This window comes from Chiloscyllium punctatum, chromosome 3 (assembly GCF_047496795.1).
Source record: "Chiloscyllium punctatum isolate Juve2018m chromosome 3, sChiPun1.3, whole genome shotgun sequence".
NCBI classification, from domain to species: Eukaryota; Metazoa; Chordata; class Chondrichthyes; order Orectolobiformes; family Hemiscylliidae; genus Chiloscyllium; species Chiloscyllium punctatum.
The window spans coordinates 153304645-153330705 of record NC_092741.1 but is presented as its reverse complement, the minus strand read 5'-3'; the positions used below and the strand labels follow the sequence as shown (position 1 = coordinate 153330705).

Sequence of the window (26061 nt, the reverse complement as noted above, 5' to 3'; positions counted from 1 at the left end):
GTCACCCTCAATGCTTCCCTTCCCGCCTATTTTAGTGTTATCTGCAAACCTAGCAATAGTAGATTCACTTCAACTTGTTAATATCATTGTGGCCCCAGCACTGATCCCTGTGGCACTCCACTAGTTACAGCTTGCCATCCTGAAAATTCCTCTTATTCCAACTTATCTTCCCTTTCTCTTCTATTAGTTAACAAATTCTCTGTCTATGCTAATATACCATTCTCATCACCATAGACTCTTATCTTCCTGAACAGCCTTATGTTCCTTAATGAATGCCCTTTTATGAACTGATCATCATCTGGAAGGATGCTGGAGAAGGTAATTAGCAGTAATTAATTTCCTTGTTTATTTCTGAATTGATTTCAAGGAGTCCAGAGGCAACCTTGAAGTCTTTCAGGGTAACTCCCACTGACTGTATACTGCTGTGCCATCAGCCCAGGTGGGTCTGTCCTGCACACTCATGAGATTGTGTCTGTTGCTCTCGATGTGGTCTCCTCTATATTGAGGAGACAGGACACCAAGTCGCAGAACATTTCAGGGAACATCTCTGGGGGTCATGTACCAAACAACCCCATCACCCTGTGGCCAACCACTTCAGCTCCCTCTCCCACTCCACCAAGGATATGCAAGTCTTGGGCCTACTCCACCACCAAATCCAAGCCACGTGATGACTGGAGGAAGAACGCCTCATCTTCCAACTTGGGACCCTCCAAACACATGGCATCAATGTCGATTTCATCAGTTTCCTCATCTCCCCTCCCCCACACCTCATCCCAGATCCAACCCTCCAACCCAGCACCACCCTCTTGAAAGGTCTTCGTTCCCACCTATCTGCTCCACTGTCTACTCTAACCTATCACCATCACTCCCCACCTGCATCTACTTATACCCTTCACAGCTACCTTTCCCCAGCCCCACCCTGAACCCCCCTCCCCCATGTATCTCTCAGTCCCCTTCCCCCTCCAGCCCACATTCCTGATAAAGCGCTTATGCTCGCAACATTGATTCTCCTGCCCCTCTGATGCTGCCTGACCTGTTGTACTGTTTCAGCACCATACTTTTTGACTCTGAACTCCATCATCTGTAGTCCTCACTTTCTCCCATATTCATGAGATTGACACACTCTGGTGATGGTGTCAAGAACATTTTCCTGGAATCATACCTTACGTACAATGGATCTCGGTCTAGATTAGAGTGGTGCTGGAAAAGCACAGCAGTTCAGGCAGCATCCGAGGAGCAGTAAAATCGACGTTTCAGGCAAACGCCCTTCATCAGGAATACAGGCAGAGAGCCTGAAGGGTGGAGAGATAAGTGAGAGGAGGGTGGGGGTGGGGAGAAAGTAGCATAGAGTACAATTGGTGAGTGGCTTATGCCCGAAACGTCGATTCTCCTGCTCCTTTGATGCTGCCTGACCTGCTGCGCTTTTCCAGCAACACATTTTTCAAAGCTAAAAGCATCACTAGTTCTATAGTGCATAGGAGTGAATGCCAGCTAACGCAACCAATGTGATTAATTTAATAAACAAACGGCAATTATTAATTAATCAACCTATATATTTATCAATCAGTTTGATTAATTTTGATTAATCATCACTATTTATCAAAAGTTGACATGCCATCCAAATTCAGACTTTCTCAAAATTCCCTTTGGATCAATACAGAACTAAGGTTTTAAATTAAAAGTTGCTTGATTCAAATACATACTAAAAGATTAATCATTTAACCTAATTGATTGCTTCAATTGATGGGAATGAATTCATTTGGTACACTAGTTATCAGGGTTAAATTTTATTCTTTTCACAAATCCTTTTCAATTTATAGTTCAATTTAAACAGAATTCACAATGAAGGTCCACTTTATCCTACTTGTAAAGGGAGATAAACCCCAACATTTCACTCCAATGACAATACATCATTCCTAATACTTACAGGAAGCAGTTTGTTATTTTCTGGTAGGGCATTTGCCAGTTTTTCCAAACCTTCATAATCCTCAAGCATGTAATAACACTCTGCCAGCCGCTCCTGATTCCGGCCTTGAACATAGTACTGAACAGCATTCATCCTGCAAGTGGAAAGGAGATTTGAAGTCACAGCTGTTTGGAATGTTTTTGTTAATTAAAGATTTTCACACAATAGCCAATTAGTAATTGGACAAAATTATCAACATGATCATATAAATCCGAATACACTTTCTCATCTAAAAACCGAATAGCTGGGTACAAATTCTGAAGCTAGGATTCAGCAGAAATACATTTGTTAATCTGAATCCTTAATGTAAATGATCAATTCTGTGCATCCAGTGATTTGTTTGATTTATCAGCTTGAGCAATTATCAGTACAATGTTATTTTTCCTTAACTAATCCATGTCAGAGGACACTGAGCAGGAACAGTAAAAATACCCCTATCATTCTTTTCTACTTGTCAATATATCAGAACAGGTAAGAATCACTTTCTAACAAATTTGTATCAAACTAGTACAATAATTCAATAGTGAAAGTAAATTGCATATGTACAATAAATTTAAAAGCTCAACCAGTTTTCCATCCTCCCATTCTGAATAGAGGTAAGTACTTCTGAATGTTTAGTTGGTTCACTCATTTAAAACCTAAATACATTTTCGCTTACAGGATCCAGGTACTTTGGGTGTGAACTTGCCAGAGGCAAATGCCTTGCCGGTGCTTCCTCTGAGGCATCCGTGCTCTCTTCCTCTGAGATAAAGGTGATAATCTCTTGCTGTTTGGCCCTCCTGATCACAGCCACCATGAACTTACAATTCGTGTCTGCATGACACAAAAGAGATGTTGCAACCAAGTACTAGACATTGTGGCATGTTAAGATGAAATACATATTGTAGGTAATGGGGAAGTAGCACAGCACAGAATATGTATTTTCAGCTATTGCTGAACACTCAGCTCTACTCTCCTATACTTGGGTAAAGGCATTACGCAGTTGTTCAAATAATTTAGCTCAATTACCCAAATAGGCCTGCTTCTGCCATTCTCCTAACGAAGCTCCTTGAGCTGTGGGCTCAAGAACTTGAACTGCCTAAATTGTACGCCATAAATTTTCAGCTTTCACTATTGTGCACAACTCTTACCACTTTGCAGCCATTTCTTTTTGGTACTAGATCTCTTTGGGAGGAAACTTACCGTTTTTAAGCTAAGTGTCATTTTTAAGTTTCATAAAGGGCTTCTCTTTCTGAGGACTAGCAAGTTACCTCAAGCCACCTTTCTAAACTCGCCTCATTTACTACCGACCAAACACAAAAGCTCTCACTCTCATATGATGCTAGCCCAATTTTACCACTTCCCGTAGCTAGAAGTACTTGCTGCTGGCCAGATATTCCAGGATAGACCGACATTCCTGACACCGGTGGCACATTTATTTTGCATGCTAGTCAAGCACAGCTCAAGGAGCTGTCCTGCAAGATTCAACTTAATCACCTCAGGCACGGCAGGTAAAAGGAAAGTGGTTGCCCGCTTCGGGGACTTGGACCTGAAACAAAGGTGGGATGTCCTTTTCACCCAGGATAACAAGAGGAGGCTTCAACACCAGGGCAGCCAGCTTGGTCGAAGATTACCCCCCCCGTTCAGTGCAGTAATGGCAGTCCAGAATCTCATTGACTGCTGCTCTCTATTTTGCATGTAAAGTCTTCCCTTACTTGCTGTTAATCTATCCCAAACTGCTAAGCTTGCACGTCCTCAGCCTTGACTACGCACTCACTTGGCAAAAGTGAGGACTGCAGATGCTGGAGATTAGACTCAAGAGTGGCAGCTGGAAAAGCACAGCAGGTCAGGCAGCATCTGAGGAGCAGGAAAATCGACGTTTCGGGCAAAAGTCCTTCCATTCCTGATGAAGGGTTTATGCCCGAAATGTCGATTTTCTTGCTCCTTGGATGCTGCCTGACCTGCTGTGCATTTCCAGCACCACAATCTTGACTACTCACTCACTTGGAACAACTGACTGCTTCTTCTACAACAGCTATGTCACCCACATTCATCTCACTCATTCCCTGCCCTCACCCCAACTTCTCTCTTTTAAGGAGAAAATGCCTGTAACAGTGCTGAAGGGGATGGCTGTTGGGGTATCCAATATTCAGTTCCTTATCCACTAGAAGGAGAGAATCTTGGGCCTCGCCAGGGAAGGTCAGGATTGCTTCTGTGAAGGTGCTGAGAATTCCATGTCCATTGCTGTGCTACATCCCCATTACCCACAATATGTATTTCATTTTAACATGCCACAATATCTAGCACTTGTTTGCAACATCTCTTTTGTGTCATGCAGATACAAGCTGTAAGTCCATGGTGGCCATGGTCAAGAGGGCCACACAGCAGGAGATTATCACCTTTACCTCAGAGGATGAGAGCACAGATGCCTCAGAGGAAGCACTGGCAAGGCATTTGCCTCTGGCAAGTTCACACTCAACGTATCTGGATCCTCTGATCAAAAATACCACTAGAGACAACTGACCAAACCTATAAGGGTCACTGTAGGGTAGACTACCTTCCCCACAGGTGTGGACACCAGGACTGCATCCAAATGTAATAGAAGAATGGGGATGAAGTCCTTCTGAGGCCACCATTATGAACAATTATTCATGTTTGAAGGGCCTCATGTTTCTCAGATAATAAGGAAATGGAAAGGAGAGGCTAAATGGTCCAATCGTTCTTTGTTGCCAAAACATCTGTGTTCCTGAAATTTCACTGGTATTCTCATCTCCACTGGCAGAATTGCAGAATTTAAATGGCTAATTTTTACTATTTCTCTGACATATTAATCAACTTTCATTCAATTTATGACAAGAAACTGTGAGAATGTTCACAGAACTTCAAGACCTCCCACTGTCTAGTTGGATAACAACGCTGTTACTTACCACTTTTGACGATCGGCAAAATAGTCTCCAATGGCATTATAGGCTTGCTCAAGTAGAGCATCATCAGCATCACCAGAACCAGTTTTTAACAATTGCAAAACTCGAAACCAATCTCCCAACTTGATCCTTAGATCAATAGCCAGATCTCTATTAGCAGAATAAAATAAAAATGAAATTCTGACTATGCAGAAGTTAAACCCATCATAAAACCAAAATATGTCATTTGCATCATCTACAAATTTTAGAATTTACTGCCCTCATATGAGTACATATGCATAAATACTGCGTGCTACTCCCAAAACCAACTGAATAAAAACTGAAAGAACTGCAGATGCTGTAAATCAGAAACAAAAGCAGAAATTGTTGGAAAAATTCGGCAGGTTTGGTAGCATCTGTGGAGAGAAATCAGAGTTAACCTTTTGGATCCAGTGACTCTTTCTCAGAACACAATTGGATAACTGACAAATTTCAAACACTTTTATAATCCTGTCATTAATCTCTAGCCTGATGACATTCTACCAATGGCCACCCATCCCTCTGCCAACCTATGATTCCTATGAAAATCCTAGTCCTGCAGGAATTCTACTCCAAGCCAAATATTTAAGGATCAACTTTCAAAAGAAGTTTGTCATTTCAACTTCAACTGCTCTTCTTGGGCAACTGCACCTACAGGTTGGTGGATATCTAAAGCAAAGGCATTAACTTAAACAGGTAACACTTTCAAGGCAGCTATGGTTGCTGAGCAAATGGGAAACCCCATGGGGAGCATTATGAGAAACCTGGCTCCCAGGCCATGTTTAAGTACGCCAGGGCAACCTCCTACCCGTAGTGATGTCATAGCTGGTGGCAGAAGTAAACATCATATTGGAGTCTGAGGAAAGTGGGGTCAAAGACAATGCTCCCCATTCTAATCAAATAAGTACAAGCAGATTATTTGAATCCCATTACCAATACTGGGAAGGATAAACAATGCTGGGACTGAAAAACTGAAAAACTCTTCATGGAGTCTAATTGATAATTCTAAACTTTACTTTGGCTTTTTTTGGTCACCCATGACTACAGATGTTAAAATGCCATTACTGATTATATCATCATCAAGACTTTTCAATGTCAGTTGGCTGGTTTGCAGGGATCAATGCTCTTCTGGTGCCCAAATTAATATAAATAAAACTAGTGGTGTGGAATGGGTAGGAATATGCTGTTGCTTTTAAGACAATCTCAACATTTTACGCTTGCCTACACCATTCCTTTCAGATCGGGGCATTAAAATCAACCTGAACACTGCTTCGAACTTCTGGTACACCAGAATGATTTCAACTCGTCATTCTGTACTCTATATCAAATAACATTCTTAAATCAACAAAATCAGACTGAAATGCCTTGATTAAGATTTAGGTCAATAAACATTCTGTTAATGAAGAACCTAAGCTTTATAAGTCTCTAAGCTAAGAGCTCCAAATTCTAGAATTAGGAAAGGACAAAAACTACTACAAAAGCACTAAATGATTCCTTAAGAATAAAATCAGAAAATTTCCTCTTTGTTCAGATAAAGGGCCATCCCAGGTACCTGTGTCACACCATGAGGATGACTTGTCTATACGTAACAATATTACTCCTTTAGTTTGTCATCAGCTGGATTGTACTGAGTTTTACTGGAACTAATTAGCAGAACATGAACAATAGTGCCAAATAGCCATTCCAGTATGACATAAACAGGAGTCAAAGGTTCAGCAGAATCACTAACTTGAACAGAATCCACCTAGTAGCCAATATGATCTTGCAGCAGCAGCACCAATTACTCAAGACAGTCAGTATGTGAAGTGAGTTGAAAAGTCCAAAAACAACTTGTACAAATCCAAGCCCTACCAAACCGAAATCTTTCAACAGTATACAGTAATCAACATTAAATAACTCCATTTGTGTTGTGTATTTTACAGCAGAGGGAAAGCAAATTAAGTTCACAAAATGGCCATTGTCATAATGTCAACAGTTTTTTTGGTGCCCCTCTGCTTTTGAATTTCCATCCTTTATGTCTTTGCTCTCCACTCCATACTCTTCTCCCATTATAACATCTCATTGAAACTTAAATTTCAGTCAGGTCAGACCTGCAATGTCAAAAGACTGAAATTCATAAAAATTTCAAAACACTTCCAAATGATAAACATTTCATAAGGAAAGCTACACAACACCTTTAGGAGCTTTTGGTCTAAAGCAGTGTAACTATTTCCATAAGTATCATGCACACCTTCTATCCATGTTTAGATACATTCTCTCAGCTTCCTCAAATCTTCCAAAATATGCTGCAACTTCCGCTTGTTTCATGGATTCACTTTGAAGATTTCCTAGACGTTTTACAAACTCAATCCCCTGGTAATCCTTACAACGGACAAATGCCTGTTCTGCCGTTTTAAGGTCAAGTCTCTGTAGAGCAGCTTCCGCAAGTAAGCGCCTAAAATACAAAGTAAGAATTCAATTAGCTATATTTCATTTTATTCTAAGAAAATAGTGTTTCATGTTTTGAAGACAACACAGTGGCATAAATAAAATGTCAGTTTAAGTTTTGCATGCCTTAATTGGAGTTATGCTGAGTAATGGTGCAATCTAGCTGTACAAATCTGCATCACAATGTAATTCTAGCTCAGTCTAGAGCCACACATTGATGACACACTTTTTGTTGAAGCTTCAATAAACTTCTGCAATTTCAAACTTTCTCCTATTATTAAAAATTAATCACCACCACCACGAATGCATGAAACCACATATAAGCATATAGCTCTGTTATAGCTTGATTTTATTTAGTTGGGGATCACAATGTTATAGAGTCATAGAGTAATACAGCATGGAAATAGGCCCTTCAGCCCAAACTAGTCCATGTTGCTAGTTCCAATTGCCGAAATTTGGTCCATCTCCCTCTAAACCCTTCCCATCCATGTACCTATCCAAATGTTTTTTAAATGTTGCTATTATGCTTGTCTCAACCACTTTCTCTGGCAGTCCATTCCATACATGCACCACTCCCTGCGTGAAAAAGCTGTCCGTCAAGGTGTTCTTAAATCTTTACCCTCTCACCTGAAACTATGCCCTCTAGTTTTCAATTCCACATCCCTGGGAAAAAGACTATATGCATTCATCCTATCTATGCCCCGCATGATTTTATGTACCTCAATAAGGTCACAAGAAAATCCTATCCTGGTCAACCTCTTCCCTATAACTCAGGCCTACTAGTACTGGCAACATCCTCATAAATCTTCTTTTCATTCTTTCCAGTTTAAGTGTGTCTTTCCTATAACAGGTTGACCAAAACTGTACCCAATACTCCAGTACAGCCTCCTCAGCAACTTATACAACTGTAACATAACATCCCAACTCCTATACTCAATGCCTCAACCGAAGGCCAGCATGCTAAATGCCTTCTTCTTCACCCGGTCTACCTGTAACACCGCTTTCAATGAGATAAGATTCTGCCAATAGTGTATGACAGACAGGAGACACCATTCTGACATCAGTAACCGGCAGCATAAATGTAGCTTACTGTGAGGAAACCAGATATTAGCTGAAATAAATGCAAAAGAAGTTTCCTAAAAAAGAAACTGACATAATTAAAATAATAAATGCATAATCCTAGGAAAAGTTCATCCTGGATCATATTTGTTTTAAAAAGTCAATCATTTTTAGTCCATTTTAAAAGTAAAAGGACCAAATTAAACAACTCACCAGCATAGTCACAGTTGTGTATTTAAAGGTGCGATTATCCTACAATCTTTAATGACGGTAACATCAAAATACATGTATGGGCAGCGAACACAAAACAATAAAAGTCATAAAACAATGGGGGAGGGAATTCTCATAAAAAGCAATTTGTCCTCTGATTTATTGATGAACAACAAAAAATTCTATTGATTTAGCACCTTTAGTGCTGTAAAATGTCTATGCTAATAACACCACTGGTCACTAAAGTTTTGGTATCAATGACTTTTATTCCTTTCTTAATTTCTGACATTGTATTCACAGAAATTGTCTTTCTTAATGTGAAGGAAAATCTAGATTAATATTTTAATTATTAAGCATATTGTGCTAACTTCTCACAACTTTGAGTCCACTGCTGATATGGCAGTTAAATAACAGAGTGTTAGTTCTGGCTGTAGCAATGCAGGCAAAGTAAAGTTGTTACACTGCCTAGATCAGAAGCAATAGATACAAATTAATCTGACATCAAGATCCCCACAGCCATTTCTAATTTTGACTATCAAAATTAATCTATTTAAATTCCATGCTATTTTCCCTATACTATCCTATTTTCCCTCTATATTTTCCCTATACTATCTTTCAACCTCTTTAAGCCCACAAAGTCTGCATTTTCACTTGTGAAATATAATGCACAAAGACTTCTCTTGTAAAATAATATCCTATTTGCATTCTTGTGAACATAAAGAGTTAGACACTGACATGACATGCAACATCATGAGCCTCACAGACGTATGTGAAGTAGCACAACCTGGTGATCCAAAAATGAAACCCCAAAAAGTAAGGTTAAGACTAGAGAAAGGCACCACAATCATGCTGAGAGCTACAATTAAAGACTCAGAAGGCTCACCAGATCTACAATACCCAACAATGCTGATTGAAAGCCAAGTGATTATGAGAAATTGGCTCCTTAACCATCGTTCACAATAAAAATCAATTGTTTAGACTGTGGACTAAACGTCATATTTCCAAATTTGTGAATGGCACAAAACTAAGTGGGAATATGTGTTGTGAAAAAGTTGCAAAACAGCTTCAGGAGGATTTGGCTGGGCTTACAGAATGGACAAGAACATAGCAAATGGAATATAATGTGGAAAAAAATGTGAGGATTATCCACAGTGATAGGAGAAACAGATGTGCAAGGTTTGCTTAAATGAAGTTGAAAAGTGTAAATGTACATAAGGACCTAGGTGTAGACATTGAAAAGCTACTGAAGGCTAACATGCAGCAAGGTGTAGCAAGCCATTAGGAAGACTAATGGAATGTTTCTGTTATTGCAAGAGGATTTGAGTACAACAGGAGTGAAGACTTGTTTCAATTGTAAAGAAGCTTAGTTAGGCTGTGCCTGCAGCACTGTGTGCAGTTTTGGTCTCCTTATCTCAGGAAAAATAATTAGCCACAGAGAGAGTGCAGTGAGTGTTCACCAGACCTGTTCATGGAATGGCAGGACAGTCCTATGAAGAGATTGAGAGAGATTGAGAGATGTGTGAATTCTGAAGAAGGGACACCAGACTCGACACACTAATTCTCTGCACTAATGTTGCCAGACCTGCTGAGTTTCTTCAGCAATTCCTGTTTTTGGGCAATCTAAGCCTGTATTCTTTAGAAAATTTGAAGAATGAGTTTCCTCACTTAAACTTACAAAATACATAAAGAGATAGATAGGATAGATCCATGTAAGATGTTTGCCTGGTTGGGGATTCTAAAAAGAGGGTCCAAGTTGAGGAAAAATGTTTTTACTCAGGATGTCCTGAACATTTGAAATTCTCTGCCACAAAGGGCCGTGAAAGATCAGTCTTTGACTATGTACATCGTAGAAATTGATAGATCTCTGATTACCAGTGGCATACAGGATTATGGGGAAGAGGTGGCTAAACGTCAATGAAGGGTTTGATCAGTCAAGATCACACTGAATGGCAGAGGAGATTCACAGGATTAATGAACTACTCTTGTACCTATGTTCCTTTCACAAACAAAGTGCAGACGACCATGAAAGTGCAAGTGAGAAAACAGAGCATTTACCTGCATTTAAAGCATAAAGTGATGAGGAAATACTCACACATGATATCCTTTTAAGATCTCCAAAATCATTGATGTCAACACCCAGCAACAGGACTGGAGTCCACATGTCTTAACAGTGGAGACGACAATGGATTCTACCAGGATCCCAGCTAAGTCAAATATTTAAAGTTTGTCTCCCACCATGGCCAAATTATTTTGATAAAATATAAAACTGGCTTTTGGCTCAACATTACAGGAGTTTGAATCAACGAGGTAAAAAGGGCTTTTGCCCAAAATGTCGATTTCGAAGCTACTTGGATGCTGCCTGAACTGCTGTGCTCTTCCAGCACCACTAATCCAGATTACAGGAGTTTGCCCAGCTTTGTCATATCTACAAAAAGAATAAACCAGCCTCCTCCCAACCATTAGTAAATTGAAGGTTGGGACTTTTACTGATGCCACCAAGTACCATTAAATTACTAACAATCCCCTCAGAATGGATTTATTCAGAATAACAAAGTTCAAGCAGAAAACATAGACAGGATCTAAAGATTAACACATTTGACTTAAAAGAGGCAACATTCAACAGGGTATGATATCAGGGAGCCCGAGAGAAACAGATGCATGAAAAATCAAAGGCTAAATTCTCCAGTAGGTGAGATATCTGTTGACACAACGAAAGAGTAAAATGGCTATTAAAAGCTTCTGACATCATTTAAGCATCCTTAGAAAAGTGCCAGAGGTTGAACTATCTTTGACAGCAAGCTATTTTAACTTAAAATACATCAGTTCTAAATAGTCCTTTGTTTAAAAAACAAGGTTCTTATGCTTCCTTACTTGGACCCAAAGTAAATTTGTATATTTTTCAGGTCTGTTTCATGCACTCTACTATATAGCCACCAGATCTGGATGTTAAGCAGACGCAGTAGACTCTCAGCAAGTTTGAAAAGATTCCCAGAAGTTAGTGACTAATTTAGGGTTAATTTAGTATTTAGGCCCTTGTATTATGAGTACCCTCTGAATATGAAAAAGTATTATATTTCAAGGTTTACATAATCAGTTTCAAAATAAAGGACACGGAATAAAGACTAGTGCAGACATTTTCAATCTGGGATGACGAAAAATGTAGTTTCATGGCTCCCAGTTAGTATATAGCTCCAGAGTTATTATACGGCTATACAAGCATTACGTAAAGCAATCCTGCTTAGATATCAAATGTAATCTACAAGCTTTAACATATTCTCAGTTTCCACTCAATAAATGTTGATCTCAGGTACCCAAACTCCTGTGTCACAGACTGATGAACTGCTGCAAGACTCAAGTCAAAAATACCTCTGTGTTCCCTTTACCTTTAGCTCCAACAGTCACAGAATCCATTTATTTTGGTACCAAAGTACCTAAAAGTACCTTTTATGCTCTTTCAACACAAAATTAAATGTAAAAGTTTCTTTTTAAATTTTATAATATTATCCTTTTAAAGAATAAATTGTTCTAAAAACTAAAACTCTTTTCTTTGACTAGGATAAACTGGCCAAGAATATTTAAGGTGGACAGGCAATGGCAGACATTTAAAGAACATATAGATGAACTTCAACAATTGTGCATACCTGTCTGGCTTAAGAGGAAAACAGGAGGTGGCTCAACCATGGCTAACAAGGGAAATCAGAAACAGTGTTAAAGCAAAAGAGGATGCAGATAAATTGGCCAGAAAAAGGAGCAAACCTGAGGACTGAGGGAAATTTGAAAGTCAGCAGAGGAGGACAAAGGGTTTAATTTAGAAAGGGAAATAAAATATGAATGTACGCATGCGAAAAACATAAAAACTGACTGCAAAAGCTTCTATAGATATGTGAGGAGAAAAAGACTGGTGAAGACAAATGTAGGTCCCTTGCAGTTAGAATCAGGTGAATTCATAATGCACAACAAAGAGAGGGCACACCAGTTGGACAAATACTTTGGATCTGTCTTCACTAAGGAAGACTCAAATAATCTTCAGGAAATGCTACGGGACAGAGGGTCAAGCATGAGGGAGGAACTGAAGGAAATCTTTATTAGTGAGGAAATGGTACTGGGGAAACTGATGGGACTAAAACTCGAAAAGTCCCCAGGGCCTGATGCTCAACAGCCCAGAGTACTTAAGGAAGTGGCCCTAAAAATAGCGGATGCAATGGTGATCATTTTCCAGTATTCTGTAGACTCTTGAAGAGTTCTAATGGACTGGATGGTATCTAGTGTAACCCCATTCTTTAAAAAATGAGGGAGAGATAAAATGGGGATTATAGGCCGTTTAGCCTGACATTGACTCCAGCATTTTCCCCACAACCAATCATTAAGGATGTAATAACTAAACATTTGGAAAGCAGTGACAGAATCGGTCCTCGTCAGCATGGATTCATTAAAGGGAAATCATGCTTGACAGATCTTCCAGAATTTTTTTTGAGCATGTGACCAGTAGACGATGGTGAATCAGTAGGTGTTGTGTACTTGCGTTTGACAAGGTTCCACTCACAAGATTAGTCAGGAAAATTAAAGCTCATGATATTGGAGGTAACGTATTAACATGGATACAGAACTGGTTGGCAGACAGGAAGCAAAGAGTTGGAATAAATGGGCCCTTTTCAGAGTGGCAGGCAATGACAAGTGGGGTATCGCAGGGTTCAGTGCTGGGACCTCAGCTGTTCATGACATACATTAATGATTTGGACAAGGGATTTGAATGCCATATCTCCAAATATGCAAATGGCACTAAGCTGGGTGGCAGTGTGTGATATGAGGAGGATACTAAGAGGCTGCAGGGTGACTTGAACAGACTAGCTAAGAGGGCAAATACTTGGCAAATGCAATATAATGTCAATAAATGTGAGGTTATCCACTTTGGTCGCAAAAACAGGAAGGCAGATTGTTATCTGGACAGTAGCAGTTTAGGAAAAGATGAGGTGCAACAAGACCTGGGTGTCATGGTGGAACAGTTGCTGTAGATTAGCATGCAGGTGCAGCAGGAGCTGAGGAAAGCTAATGGCAAGCTGGCCTTCATAGCGAGAGGACTGGAATATCGGAGTAAGGATGTCTTGCTACAGTTATACAGGGCCTTGGTGAGTATTGTGTGCAGTTTTGGTCTCCTAGTCTGAGAAATGACATTCTTGCTATTGAGAGAATCCAGCGAAGGTTCACCAGACTGATTCCCGGGATGGCAGGACTGACATATGAGGAAAGACTGGATCGACTGGGCTTGCATTCACTCGAATTTAGAAAAATGAGGGGGCAATCTCATAGAAACATGTAAGATCCTGATGAAACTGGACAGGCTAGATGTGGGAAGAATGTTCCCGATGTTGGGGAAATCCAGAACAAGGGGTCACAATCTAAGAATAAGGGGTCAGCCATTCAGGTCTGAGATGAGGAAGAATTTCTTCAGAGTTGTGAACTGTGGAATTCTCTCCCACAGGAAGATGTTGGAGCCAATTAATTAGATGTATTCAAGAGAGAGCGGCTAAAGTGATTAAGAGGTTATGGGGAGAGGGTGGAACTGGGATACTGAGATTGCACGATCAGCCATGATCATATTGAATGATGATGCAGGCTCGAAGGGCCAAATGGCCCCACTCCTGTAGAAAAATACTGTAGACTAAAATTACCAAAGAAAATTGGAGAAACCCAATGGAACTTTGACAGAACTTTTGGGTTACAAACCTGCAGATAAGAATTGGGGCTGCAAGGTGGCTCAGTGGATAACTCTGCTGCCTCACAGCACCAGGCACCCGGGTTTGATTCCCGCCTCAGGCAACTGTCTGTGTGGAGTTTGCATGTTCTCCCGGTGTTTGCGTGGGTTTCCTCCCACAGTCCAAAGATGTGCAGGTCAAGTGAATTGGCCATGCTAAAATTGCCCATAGTGTTAGGTGTATTAGTCAGGGGTAAATGTAGGGTAGGGGACTCGGTCTGGGTGGGTCTCAGAGGGTCAGTGTGGACTTGTTGGGCCGAAGGGCCTGTTTCCATACTGTAGGGAATCTAATCTAATCTAAAAATTGAAAATCGTACGCTCAAGAAAAACCATCAAAATTAATTCACACTTCTGTGGCAATGGAAATATAGAAAACATCTTAGAATCCAACTGACAATGAATCAATCAGTCTTTGTGTATTGCTGGAACAGACAGATACTTGAAACACAAAAAACACATATTCTCCTCAATGGGATGACTGCAATGTTCAGTCGCATGTGAGGAAAACTAATGGAACAGGAAACACTCAGATTTTGCCAAGTGTCTGAAAAGCTGGGGCCATGTGATACTGTTGACAACAAAACACCAGAAGTAAAACATTTGATATTCAGACTCCTTACCAAAGTCTTGGGTGAGGGTTTTCTTCAATGAACGCACAGGCATCTTCAATTCCGACAGTTTCTATAAGACTTCGGCTATCACGTAGAGAACGAATTTCAAAATTAATGATGTAGTCCTTGTTGGGCTGGCTTGGCTCCTAAGAGAAAAATCAATAGAGACCACCTTTACTAAAGTAAGTCCACAGAATAAATAATCAACAACATCTTTCTCATAAATTGATAAGTGACAAGTTCCTGTATAATGTTGCTGGGACAGTGGTTCAGTGGTTATCACTGCTACCTCACAGCTCAGGGATCCAGGTTCAATTCCACCCTTGGGTGACTGTGTCGAGTTTGCATTTTGTCCCTGTGTCTGCGTGGGTTTCCGTTGGGTGCTCCAGTTTCCTCCCACAATCCAAAGATGGTCCTTTGACCCAAGGCAACTTGGGCTCAACCAGCATTGGCCACATCCCATTAAATAGAACATGTTAAATAATAAAATATTTTTAAAATGCTGGGCTGTGACATTGTCCTGGGTCTGATGACTGAGGTTTTAGAATTGTTACCATATTCACAAACAGCCTCCATGATTCCTTGAGAATATTGGGGTTGAGTGTTTAAAAACAGTTGGACCAATTACACAGAGGCACTTCAAAACAGCAAATAGTTTCTTCATGGATAAGCAGTAGAAAATAAGTAATTAAATTAGAAAAAAGTGCACATGATTAATGATCGTTGCCAACATTAACTGTACAAGTAGCCTTCCAATGATTTACATTTTATATATGATGAATACTGCATTAAAACATTACCTTCAAAACTTCATCCAAAAGTACAGATTTGATTTCCAAATTTTCAAAACTGCATATATACCCAGATGTTTGAATTGGTTCCTATAAAAATAATTGAACAGTCTAATATTAAATTCACCAAGAAGAAAATCTGCTGTTGCACAAAATTAGTTTCAATATCTTACTTACCTAATGAATGGTGCTCAACACTACCTTTGTTACAAATGAATAGAAGTACAAACTCCAAAAATACATCATGTTCCAAAACAGACCAAGAAAAATTTACCGCTAAAAAAACACAACTTGTGGCAAATACCATAAAACTAAAACATATGTCAGGCTTTCCGAATAAACCCGTATTCAAATAGTACAAGCAAACATTCTAGCTAGCAGGGAGTCTGCCAAACTATACTTTTGTGATTGTTTTTTCTTATAAAACCCCTTAAGCTCCTAGTTTATTATGAGTGCCATTACCAATAATTTGATTTGACGAAGTGGAACTTGAGAACGATAGCAGCATCACCCCCTTTAACATTACATACAGATGGGGCCTTTAGATGATGTCAGGAAAGAGATGTTGTTTGGAAGAAGAATTAACCAGCATACAGGCCACTGCCTAATTTGATTAGACATTAAAGGTCAGAGCTCAAGAATGGAAAGTAGTTACAATTGTCATTCCTTCTGGGATACCCTTATTTACTATTTTACAAACCTATCACCTATATTTTTTATCCTTTGACCATTTACCTGTTAATTTAAAGCTGTATAATGCTCACACTACAGACCAGGGCCACAAATAGTAGGCAGAATGTTCTGTTATGGAGTAGCAGTACGGCAAATCTTTTGGTGGGATGGAGCAAGAAATGTCCCTGGCACCATATTTTAAAGACAACCAGCCAAACATTTATGCCCTGCAAGCCAGGAGCATCATTTGGGTTGTTAGAGATGATGCCTACAGCTAGACATCATGGGCTAATAGCATTCTGTGGCCAACTTGGGTCAACTAACTAGACAGACTTTCATCCACGGCCACATGCATCTACTCTGGAAAGCCTCTGTGATGCATGGCAATTACAGCCCTGCCTTTCTCCTTTGGTCAATTGCTAGGGCAACTTTGACAATCATCACCCAATGTCAATGATGGTATGGCAAGGTGAAAGCTCCCCAAAAAGGACAAAGCAGTAGCTACTCGCTCAAATGCTCAACAAGTACAATGTCTTGTCTGCTACATACAATCAGAAGGCAGGCAGATGGGATTCAATTAGAATGGCATCATGGTCGCCACAGACAGATTGGCTCAAAAGACCTGTTGCTGTGTTGTAACATTCTATGATCTATAAAGCACATAGAGTCATAGAGATGTACAGCACGGCAAGAGACTCTTTGATACAACCTGTCCATGCCGAGCAGATATCCTAAATATATCTAGTCCCATTTGCCAGCACTTTGGCCCCTATCCCTCTAAACCCTTACTAATCATATACCCATTCAAATACCTTTTAAATGTTGTAATTGTACCAGCCTCCACCACTTCCTCTGGCAGCTCATTCCAAACATGCACCTCCCTCTGCATGAAAAAATTACCCTCCCTCTGCATGAAAAAATTACCCCTTAGGTACCTTTTATATCTTTTCCTTCTCAGCTTAAACCTATGGCCTGTAGTTCTGGACTCCCCCGACCCCGGGGAAAAGGCCTTGACTATATACCCTATCCCCTCATGATTTTATAAGACCATAAGACCATAAGACAGAGGAGCGGAAGTAAGGCCATTTGGCCCATCGTGTCCACTCCGCCATTCAATTATGGCTGATGGGCATTTCAACTCCACTTACCTGCATTCTCCCCATAGCCCTTAATTCCTTATGACATCAAGAATTTATCAATCTCTGCCTTGAAGACATTTAGCGTCCTGGCCTCCACTGCAATCTGCGGCAATGAATTCCACAGGCCCACCACTCTCTGGCTGAAGAAATATCTCCGCATTTCTGTTCAGAATTTACCCCCTCTAATTCTAAGGCTGTGTCCACGGGTCCTAGTCTCCTCGCCTAACGGAAACAATTTCCTAGCATCCACCCTTTCCAAGCCATGTATTATCTTGTAAGTTTCTATTAGATCTCCCCTTAATCTTCTAAACTCCAATATAATCCCAGGATCCTCAGCCGTTCCTCGTATGTTTGACACACCATTCCAGGGATCATCCGTGTGAATCTCCGCTGGACACGCTCCAGTGCCAGTATGTCCTTCCTGAGGTGTGGGGACCAAAACTGGACACAGTACTCCAAATGGGGCCTAACCAGAGCTTTATAAAATCTCAGTAGCACAACGGTGCTCTTATATTCCAACCCTCTTGAGATAAAGGACAACATTGCATTCGCTTTCTTAATCACAGACTCAACCTGCATGTTTACCTTTAGAGAATCCTCGACTAGCACTCCCAGATCCCTTTGTACTTTGGCTTTATGAATTTTCTTATCGTTTAGAAAGTAGTCCATGCTTGTATTCTTTTTTCCAAAGTGCAAGACCTCGCATTTGCTCACATTGAATTCCATCAGCCATTTTCCTGGACCACTCTCCCAGACTGTCTAGATCCTTCTGCAGCCTCCCCACCTCAGTACGACTTGCCTGTCCAACTAACTTCGTATCATCGGCAAACTTCGCTAGAATGCCCCCAAGTCCCTTTATCCAGATCATTAATATAAAATGTGAACAGCTGCGGCCCCAACACTGAACCCTGTGGGACACCGCTTGTCACCGGCTGCCATTCCGAAAAAGAACCTCTTATCCCAACTCTCTGCTTTCTGTCAGACAGCCAATCCTCAATCCATGTCAGTAGCTCACCTCGAACATCATGGGCCCTCACCTTGCTCAGCAGCCTCCCGTGTGGCACCTTATCAAAGGCCTTTTGGAAGTCTAGATAGACCACATCCACTGGGTTTCCCTGGTCTAACCTACTTGTCACCTCTTCAAAGAATTCCAACAGGTTTGTCAGGCATGACCTCCCCTTACTAAATCTATGTTGACTTGTTCTAATCCAACTTTGCTCTTCCAAGAATTTAGAAACCTCATCCTTAATGATGGATTCTAGAATTTTGCCAACAACTGAGGTTAGGCTAATTGGCCTATAATTTTCCATCTTTTGTCTTGATCCTTTCTTGAACAAGGGGGTTACAACAGCAATCTTTCAATCATCCGGGACTTTCCCTGACTCCAGTGACTTTTGAAAGATCTCAACCAATGCCTCCGCTATTTCCTCAGCCACCTCCCTCAGAACTCTAGGATGTAGCCCATGGCGCCAGGAGATTTATCAATTTTAAGTAAGACCTTTTAGCTTTTCTAGCACTTTCTCTTTTGTAATGGCAACCATACTCAACTCAGCCCCCTGACTCCCTTTAATTGTTGGGATATTACTCATGTCTTCCACTGTGAAGACTGATGCAAAGTCCTTATTAAGTTCTCCAGCTATTTCCTTATCTCCCATCACTAGGCTTTCAGCATCAGTTTGAAGTGGCCCAATGTCTATTTTTGCCTGTCGTTTGTTTCTTATGTATTGAAAGAAACTTTTACCATCATTTCTAATATTACTGGCTAGCCTACATTCATATTTGATCCTTTCCTTCCTTATTTCTCTCTTTGTTATCCTCTGTTTGTTTTTGTTTTTGTTATAGAGGTCTTATAAACCTTTATAAGATCACCCCTCAGCCTCCAACGCGCCAGGGAAAATAGCCCCAGCCTATTAAGCCTCTCCCTGTAGGTCAAACCCTCCAACTTTGGCAACATTCTTGTAAATCTTTTCTGAACCATTTCAAGTTTCACAACATCCTTCCTATAACAGAGAGACTAGAATTGCATGCAGTATTCCAAAAGTAACCTAACCAATGTCCTATACAGCCGCAACATGGCCTCCCAACTCCTGTACTCAATGCACTGACCAATAAAGGCAAGCATACCAAACACCTTCTTCACTATCCTATCTACTTGCAACTCCACTTTCATTTTGCTTGCTTATGGAGAATTTAATTGGAAATGGGAATTTAATTCCGACCAGCTGGTTTTTTAGTGACCATGTATGAGATGCAAGTGCACACAAAAAGACTTCCTGACATTTGCCATGAGGAAGCTTGATCAGACTTTAGAAGCTCCAAGAACTTAACTGAAAACCCACACTTCTGCAGTCTGATTTTTAGCCTCTCATGCAATAACTTCTCACCTACCCACTTTGCTTCTCACTCACCGGTATACTACAAGATTCTGCATGCTATTTCCAGGTGAGGTAGAAGATGGGTTCTTCCAAATATACATATTTACTGCTGATTCTTCTAAAGGGGAACTTTCCTTGTCCTGAATACTTTCTCCACAAATTTGATTCCAGGTTCCATAACACTCACCATTCCAGTTTTCCATTCCATAACCACTCCGACATATCTGTGTTTAGCCATCTGGACCTTCTCAAAGTTTAATAGACACCTGGAACAGCTTGAGGAGGTTTCAGTCCTCAGGACTAAATATGGCTTTAAATTAAATATTCTCTGCAGCATTAAGGCTGGCAGTGTAGAATTGAATGTGCTAGTCTTTCCAGAGATGGGAACACTGGCGTGGGGAGGAGTATTATGAAGTTACAAAGATGATGTGCATTGCTTATGGTGTGGCATCTCAGATAAAGAGTCAGGAAAGGGGTCTTTGGCATAGTGGTCATGGCTCTACCTTAGGATCAGAAGGCCAGGTTCAAGTCCCATTTGCCACAAAGGTTTTTTTTATTCATTCACAGGATGAGAGCATCACTGACGAGGCCAGCATTTATTTCCCATCCCTAATTGCCCAGAGGACAGTTGAGATTCAAGCATATTGCTGTGGGTCTGGAGTCACATATAGGCCAGACCCAGGTAAGGATGGCACATTTTCTTTTCTAAAGGATATTAGTGAACCAGATGGGTTTTTTCAAACAATTGACAATGGTTTCGTGGTCATCATGAGACTCTTATTTCCATATTTTTTAATTGATCTCAAATTCCACCATCTGCCACAGTGGGATTCAATCTTAGATCCTCGGAACATACCTGGGTCTCTGGATTTACAGTCTAGTGATAACACCACTAGGCCATAAATGAAAAGCTTGATTTATAAAATCTGTAAAGGCAGTTAGCAAAGGAGTCTTATAGCCTAGCTCAGAACGTCCATGTTCAAGTCACAGTTACCAAGGATGTGTGTCACAACATTCTGAACAGGGTGGTAAGATTTTACATACAGTACGTAAAGACTGTTTCATACTTCACCACCTGGTTTGGAGCTATTTAGCATGGGGAGAAATGAAAGTATTGCAGTTTTGGATGGATAATTCTGAACGCTTTGTGTAAACCTGATTTTGCTTCCCTCAAGATTCTTAGCTGCCATGGCATGCTGGTTTATAAAAGCTTTTCATTCTCCAATTTCTGTTTGTCTCATCTCATGTTCCCTCAGATATTCCCATGTACTTCACATCTTTTAAAAATATTATTGATCTGTAATCATTTAGGTTTAACACAGGGTTTTAACACAACCTGAAAATATGAACGTTTCCATTGTTTATTCACATGCTGCCTGAGCTAATGATTGTTTCCAACATTTTCTGTTTCTATTTCTTGAAATATCACATAAGTTTAAGTTCAAGAAATATACATAACAATATGTTCAAAATCTCACCTCAGGATCCAAGTTTCGAAACACATACATTCTGGTCTTCTCCATCATAGCAAACAAATCTGGGTTGTCATTTGCCCACTTCATATCCCACACATCTTTACGCTCAAATTTTAGCTGTTCGCCCACTACTTGCTGCCCTGTACTGTCCACTGTTCTTGTCTCAAGGTCAAAAAATGTCAGAACACCTGCAATATCAATGATGGCAAGGCGGCTAGACAATAACAGAAAGAGTTACACCATTAGTATTTCCACTGAATTTAGTTCAATGTCTCTATATTCCTTACTATAAATGTCTTAAGTGATTCTAAAAAAAATTGTGTGCGCAGAAGTAAAATACTGAGAATGATATAAACCTTAAATAAAATAGATGATGCTGGAAATACTCAATAATGCAGCAACTGCAGATTATATAAGGAAACTTTTTTTTTGCAAAAACAATATCAGTAATTACTTTGTTTCTAACTCATGGACTGATTTTAAGATTTATGTCTTGCAGCTCCACGTATATGGTGGACATCTGTGGAGATAGAAACAGAGGGTTGACTTTCACATTTTCTTTGAATAAATGCAAGCTGTGTCAAGAGTTTTGAAGGGAATTTCAGTGTCAGGCACAGCAAGATTTCTCGCATCATTACTTCTACACCTACTTCACTCCTTTGGTGTCTCTCACATTCACCTAACCCCCATCTTATCGCACATCATTCCCAGAACAATTCACCATTCATTGCCACATCTACCGAAAGACCTCTCACAATCTTTAAAAGGCTGCTACGCACCTGGATCAGATTGACATGCTAATCTTGCCCCTCACTGACAACATAATAGCACAGCAGTCACAAACCATGATGCTCATGGTCAAATGGCTGACAGTTCCTTGCACATTTTTTCACCCTCATCATTGTTTAACTACCAGGCCTTACAATTTAACTATTATTAACCTCACTCTATCTAAACAGCCTTCCTAAGTTACAACTATCTGCCGCCAATTGCCCACTTGAGACCCAGCTCCTGTAAATTGTCCAGTAGGGGAATATCACATACAAACAAGCAATCCAACAATTCTGAACATACAACCTGCAAAAGCAAACACAGAAAAACCAAAAGAAGCTGAAGTTCGCCCCCACAATGCCAAATGTCAACAAAATGTTGACATAATGACAAATGACAATTTTGCACTTCATGATAGTCTTCTGTATGCAGCTCTCATCTGCTGGAACCCCAGTGTCAATCAGGTTCTATCTAGCTAGTAATGCCCAACATAGCTGAGCTCTGTCATGCACAAAAACAAATTTTCACCAGCTCAATGTCCTCATCCTTGTCCTCTGAAATGCTGCCATTCCTCTGGTTCCTCAGCATCTATCACATCACCTTGTTACCTGCTTCAGTTGTGCAGCAGATGCTACAACATGCTCTGTTCAGACTATAGTGGAAGGTCCCCCAGACTGTTTCAAGCAGTGGAATTGCATTTTCAGAAGCCCCAACATCTCCATCCACTGATCACACCATCTCAGATCCACATCAAATATGAAACTTATCGTTGAATTCATTAGAGTCTATCCTTATACTTACATGATGAAGTGATGTTCCCCTCATCCCATAGCACCCTTAGAGGTTCCACAAGTGATGGGACAGCTTGACCAACATTTGTCTCCTGTTAAGTCATTCGCTTAACTTATGAGCCATTCAGATAGCAATGTGTGATTTGCAAGAGCAATGATATGGTATATATGCTGCTTTTGACCAGCGTTTGACACCTAAGCGTATTTACATGACACAAGTTGCAAGTGGACAGATACAGGATTGCAAATGAAATATAGCTGGAGTTTGCAAAGGTATATCTTCGGGTTTTGCCCCTGCAATTTCCTAGCATCCAGCTGACAAGGATCCCTTACTTTTATCTATTCTGCCCACCTGAGGACTACCCAATCATCTTCCAGTTGCATTTCACGTCTTTCACATTTAGAGAATGGCAAGTGATGTCAGGGAATGCAGCTCATGGTGAACACCATCAGTATTGGGCTCCATCTGGTTGCTAGGTCCAGGGTTCCACAACCACCCACACAACCTTTACCTCACTTGACACCAACAGTCCATTTCCAGCCATCCCCTCCATGTGGAGGAACTTCGCTTCCAACTGTCCTCTCTGCTCCTGAACCCTGATATTTCACCTTAATGAGCCCCACTGCTACAGAGGCCATGGTTACAGTCACAGGCACAATAATATCCTCCTGTAGCCTATCATGCTTTCCAATGCCAATCTGCAAGCTTCCTAGAAACCTGGAATTGCTCTCAATCACTGTTGTCATTCCAACCTCTACAATTGCTTTTGCTGTTTCCCCCCACCAAGCCTCAAGACCACCACCTCTTTTGGCAGTAATTCCCCCCACCTGCTGCCTCTAAAGGCCCCCCTTGCACCTTCTTCATGAATAACAGACAGACTACTAGGACAGTATTCATCCAAGACCTCTGAACAACTTCAGTATAGTTCCTAGACATGACTGACCAGACCCGAAGAAGAGTTACACCCAGAATATCGACTTCTTCACCTCCTGATGCTGCCAGGCTTGCTGTGTTCTTCCAGCCTCCTGCCTGTCTACTTTGGATTTCAGCATCTGCAGTTTATTTGTCTCAGACCTCTGTATTTGCAGCTCCCTGACTGACGATTTTTAAAAATGTATTCATTTGTGGGATGTGGGCATTGCTGGCCGGCCAGCATTTATTGCTCGCCCCTCGTCGTCCTTGAGAAGGTGGTGGTGAGCTGCTTTTTTGAACTGCTGCAGTCCACCTGCTGTGGGTTAACCCACAATGCCATTAGGGAGGGAATTCCAGGATTTTGACCCACCGACGGTGAAGGAACAGCGATATAATTCCAAGTCTGGATGGTGAGTGGCTTGGAGGGGAACTTGAACATGGGAGTGTTCCCATGTATCTGCTGCCTTTGTCCTTCTTGACGTGAGTGGTCGTGGGTTTGGAAGGTACGCATTTCCCCGACTGCAGATGCAGGCCCTACAAGACTGACTGTTGCCCAATCCCCAGAAAGTAGTCAAACATTTCGCCTGAACATTAGCATCCCAACCGACAACGAATGCGGAAAAGCTCCTGGCTTGTGTCCACGCAATCAAGGGATACGGGAAAAGGGCAGACAAGGGGACGTGAGAAATATCAGATCAGCTATGATTCTACTGATCAGCAGAATAAGCTTGAAGGGCCAAACAGCCTACACCTGTTTTTATTTCTCATAGTTTTACCACGATCCCTGACCAATTGCATTCCCTCCCCTCCCCACTGATTGCAGAGAAGACAAATCCCCACTTGGTTACTTGGTTGATCACGTAGTGTGTTGTTGCACAGGCAGTTGGAAGCTTGCGGGGACAGGAACACTCATTACAAACTTGAAATATTAACTCTTTCTCTCCTCAGATGCTGCAGACTTGCTGAAACTTTCCAGAATTTTCTGTTCATATTTCAGACTTGCCCCAGTCTTTTGTTTTTAAACCATAATCTCTTTTATCATTTAATTTATTCTGTCGGCCACTTTGTAACAGACTTTCTCTTGTTTTTTTCTTGCCTTTGCACTTGCTTAAAAAAAACATTAGATTTCTGACTTCTTCCAGTTCTGAAAAATGGTTATCAAACAGAAATGTTACTTTTCTTTGTCGCTGCAAAGTTACTGCATGTCCACCATTATTTGCTCAAATTTTTAAAGTACTTTTTCAAGTTCAAGTAATGGCCATAAGCAGTTTCCAGTTTCTATTAAAATAAATGATTATCACTGGATATTCCATGCAAGGACTGCCACAAACACTACATAGGACAAACAGGAAGAAAGTTAGCCAGCAGGATACACGAACACCAGATAGCCACAAAAAGACACGACCCTCTCTCCTTCGTAGCCCTACACACGGAGGAAAGAAAAACCACCATTTTGACTGGGACAACACATCTATCCTGGGACAGGCTAAGCAAAGACACGCTAGAGAATTCCTAGAGGCCTGGTACTCCAACCACAATGCCATAAACAAACACATAGATCTAGATACCATCTATCAATCCCTCAGAAAACGAACAGGAAATGACATCACCACAAACCCCAGGAACCCCATCCAGGACAAACATATAAATAGAAAGCAGGAGACAACAGCTTCATTTCGCTTGGAGGTCGCCACTGATGATGTTACCTAGCGAGGTAATGAAACATCTGGATATCAAACCTACAGCTCAGCGAGCAAACCTACACCCTAAATCACTGGATATTTTTCTAGCATTCATAAAATTGCCATTATATCCAATGAAGTCCATTTAAATGAATAACTAATGAAAATATGAAACAGGGGAATAAAATTCTCATGTCTCAATCTCAGTTTTACCTTCTCCAATGATAGCTGTCCCAGTTAAATTAAATTAAATTGAATTAAATGAAATAAATGAACATCTAAATCAATATATGGGGATTTTGACATTTAAGACTTCTTCATCGATATTTTAATCTTTGCCAAACCATGTATTTAACATTTTTTTATATGGACTTTTACAGTGGTGTGAAAATTACACAGAAATTAATTTAGTGATTTCAGTCTTTAAAACCTCTGTGGGTGTTTGGACTTAGGTATTTCTGGAAAACGTGACAAGTGTTTATGTTTAGATGTGCCAACAACCTTAT

The 26061-nt window shown here is 40.6% G+C and overlaps 1 protein-coding gene across 4 annotated transcripts in view; it reads right to left on the bottom strand.

The window, feature by feature from the left end:
- The window catches only part of wdr35 (WD repeat domain 35), a 105749-nt gene that overhangs the window by 29794 nt on the left and 49894 nt on the right, over positions 1-26061 (bottom strand). For all 4 annotated transcript variants that reach the window (XM_072562613.1, XM_072562623.1, XM_072562641.1 and 1 more), the window contains 6 exons: positions 21402-21612; positions 15747-15827; positions 14956-15092; positions 7118-7321; positions 4873-5019; positions 1928-2060 (listed from right to left, as the gene is read on the bottom strand). In XM_072562613.1, the coding sequence (XP_072418714.1) occupies positions 1928-2060; positions 4873-5019; positions 7118-7321; positions 14956-15092; positions 15747-15827; positions 21402-21612 (913 nt within the window). The remainder of the gene's footprint in view (positions 1-1927; positions 2061-4872; positions 5020-7117; positions 7322-14955; positions 15093-15746; positions 15828-21401; positions 21613-26061) is intronic.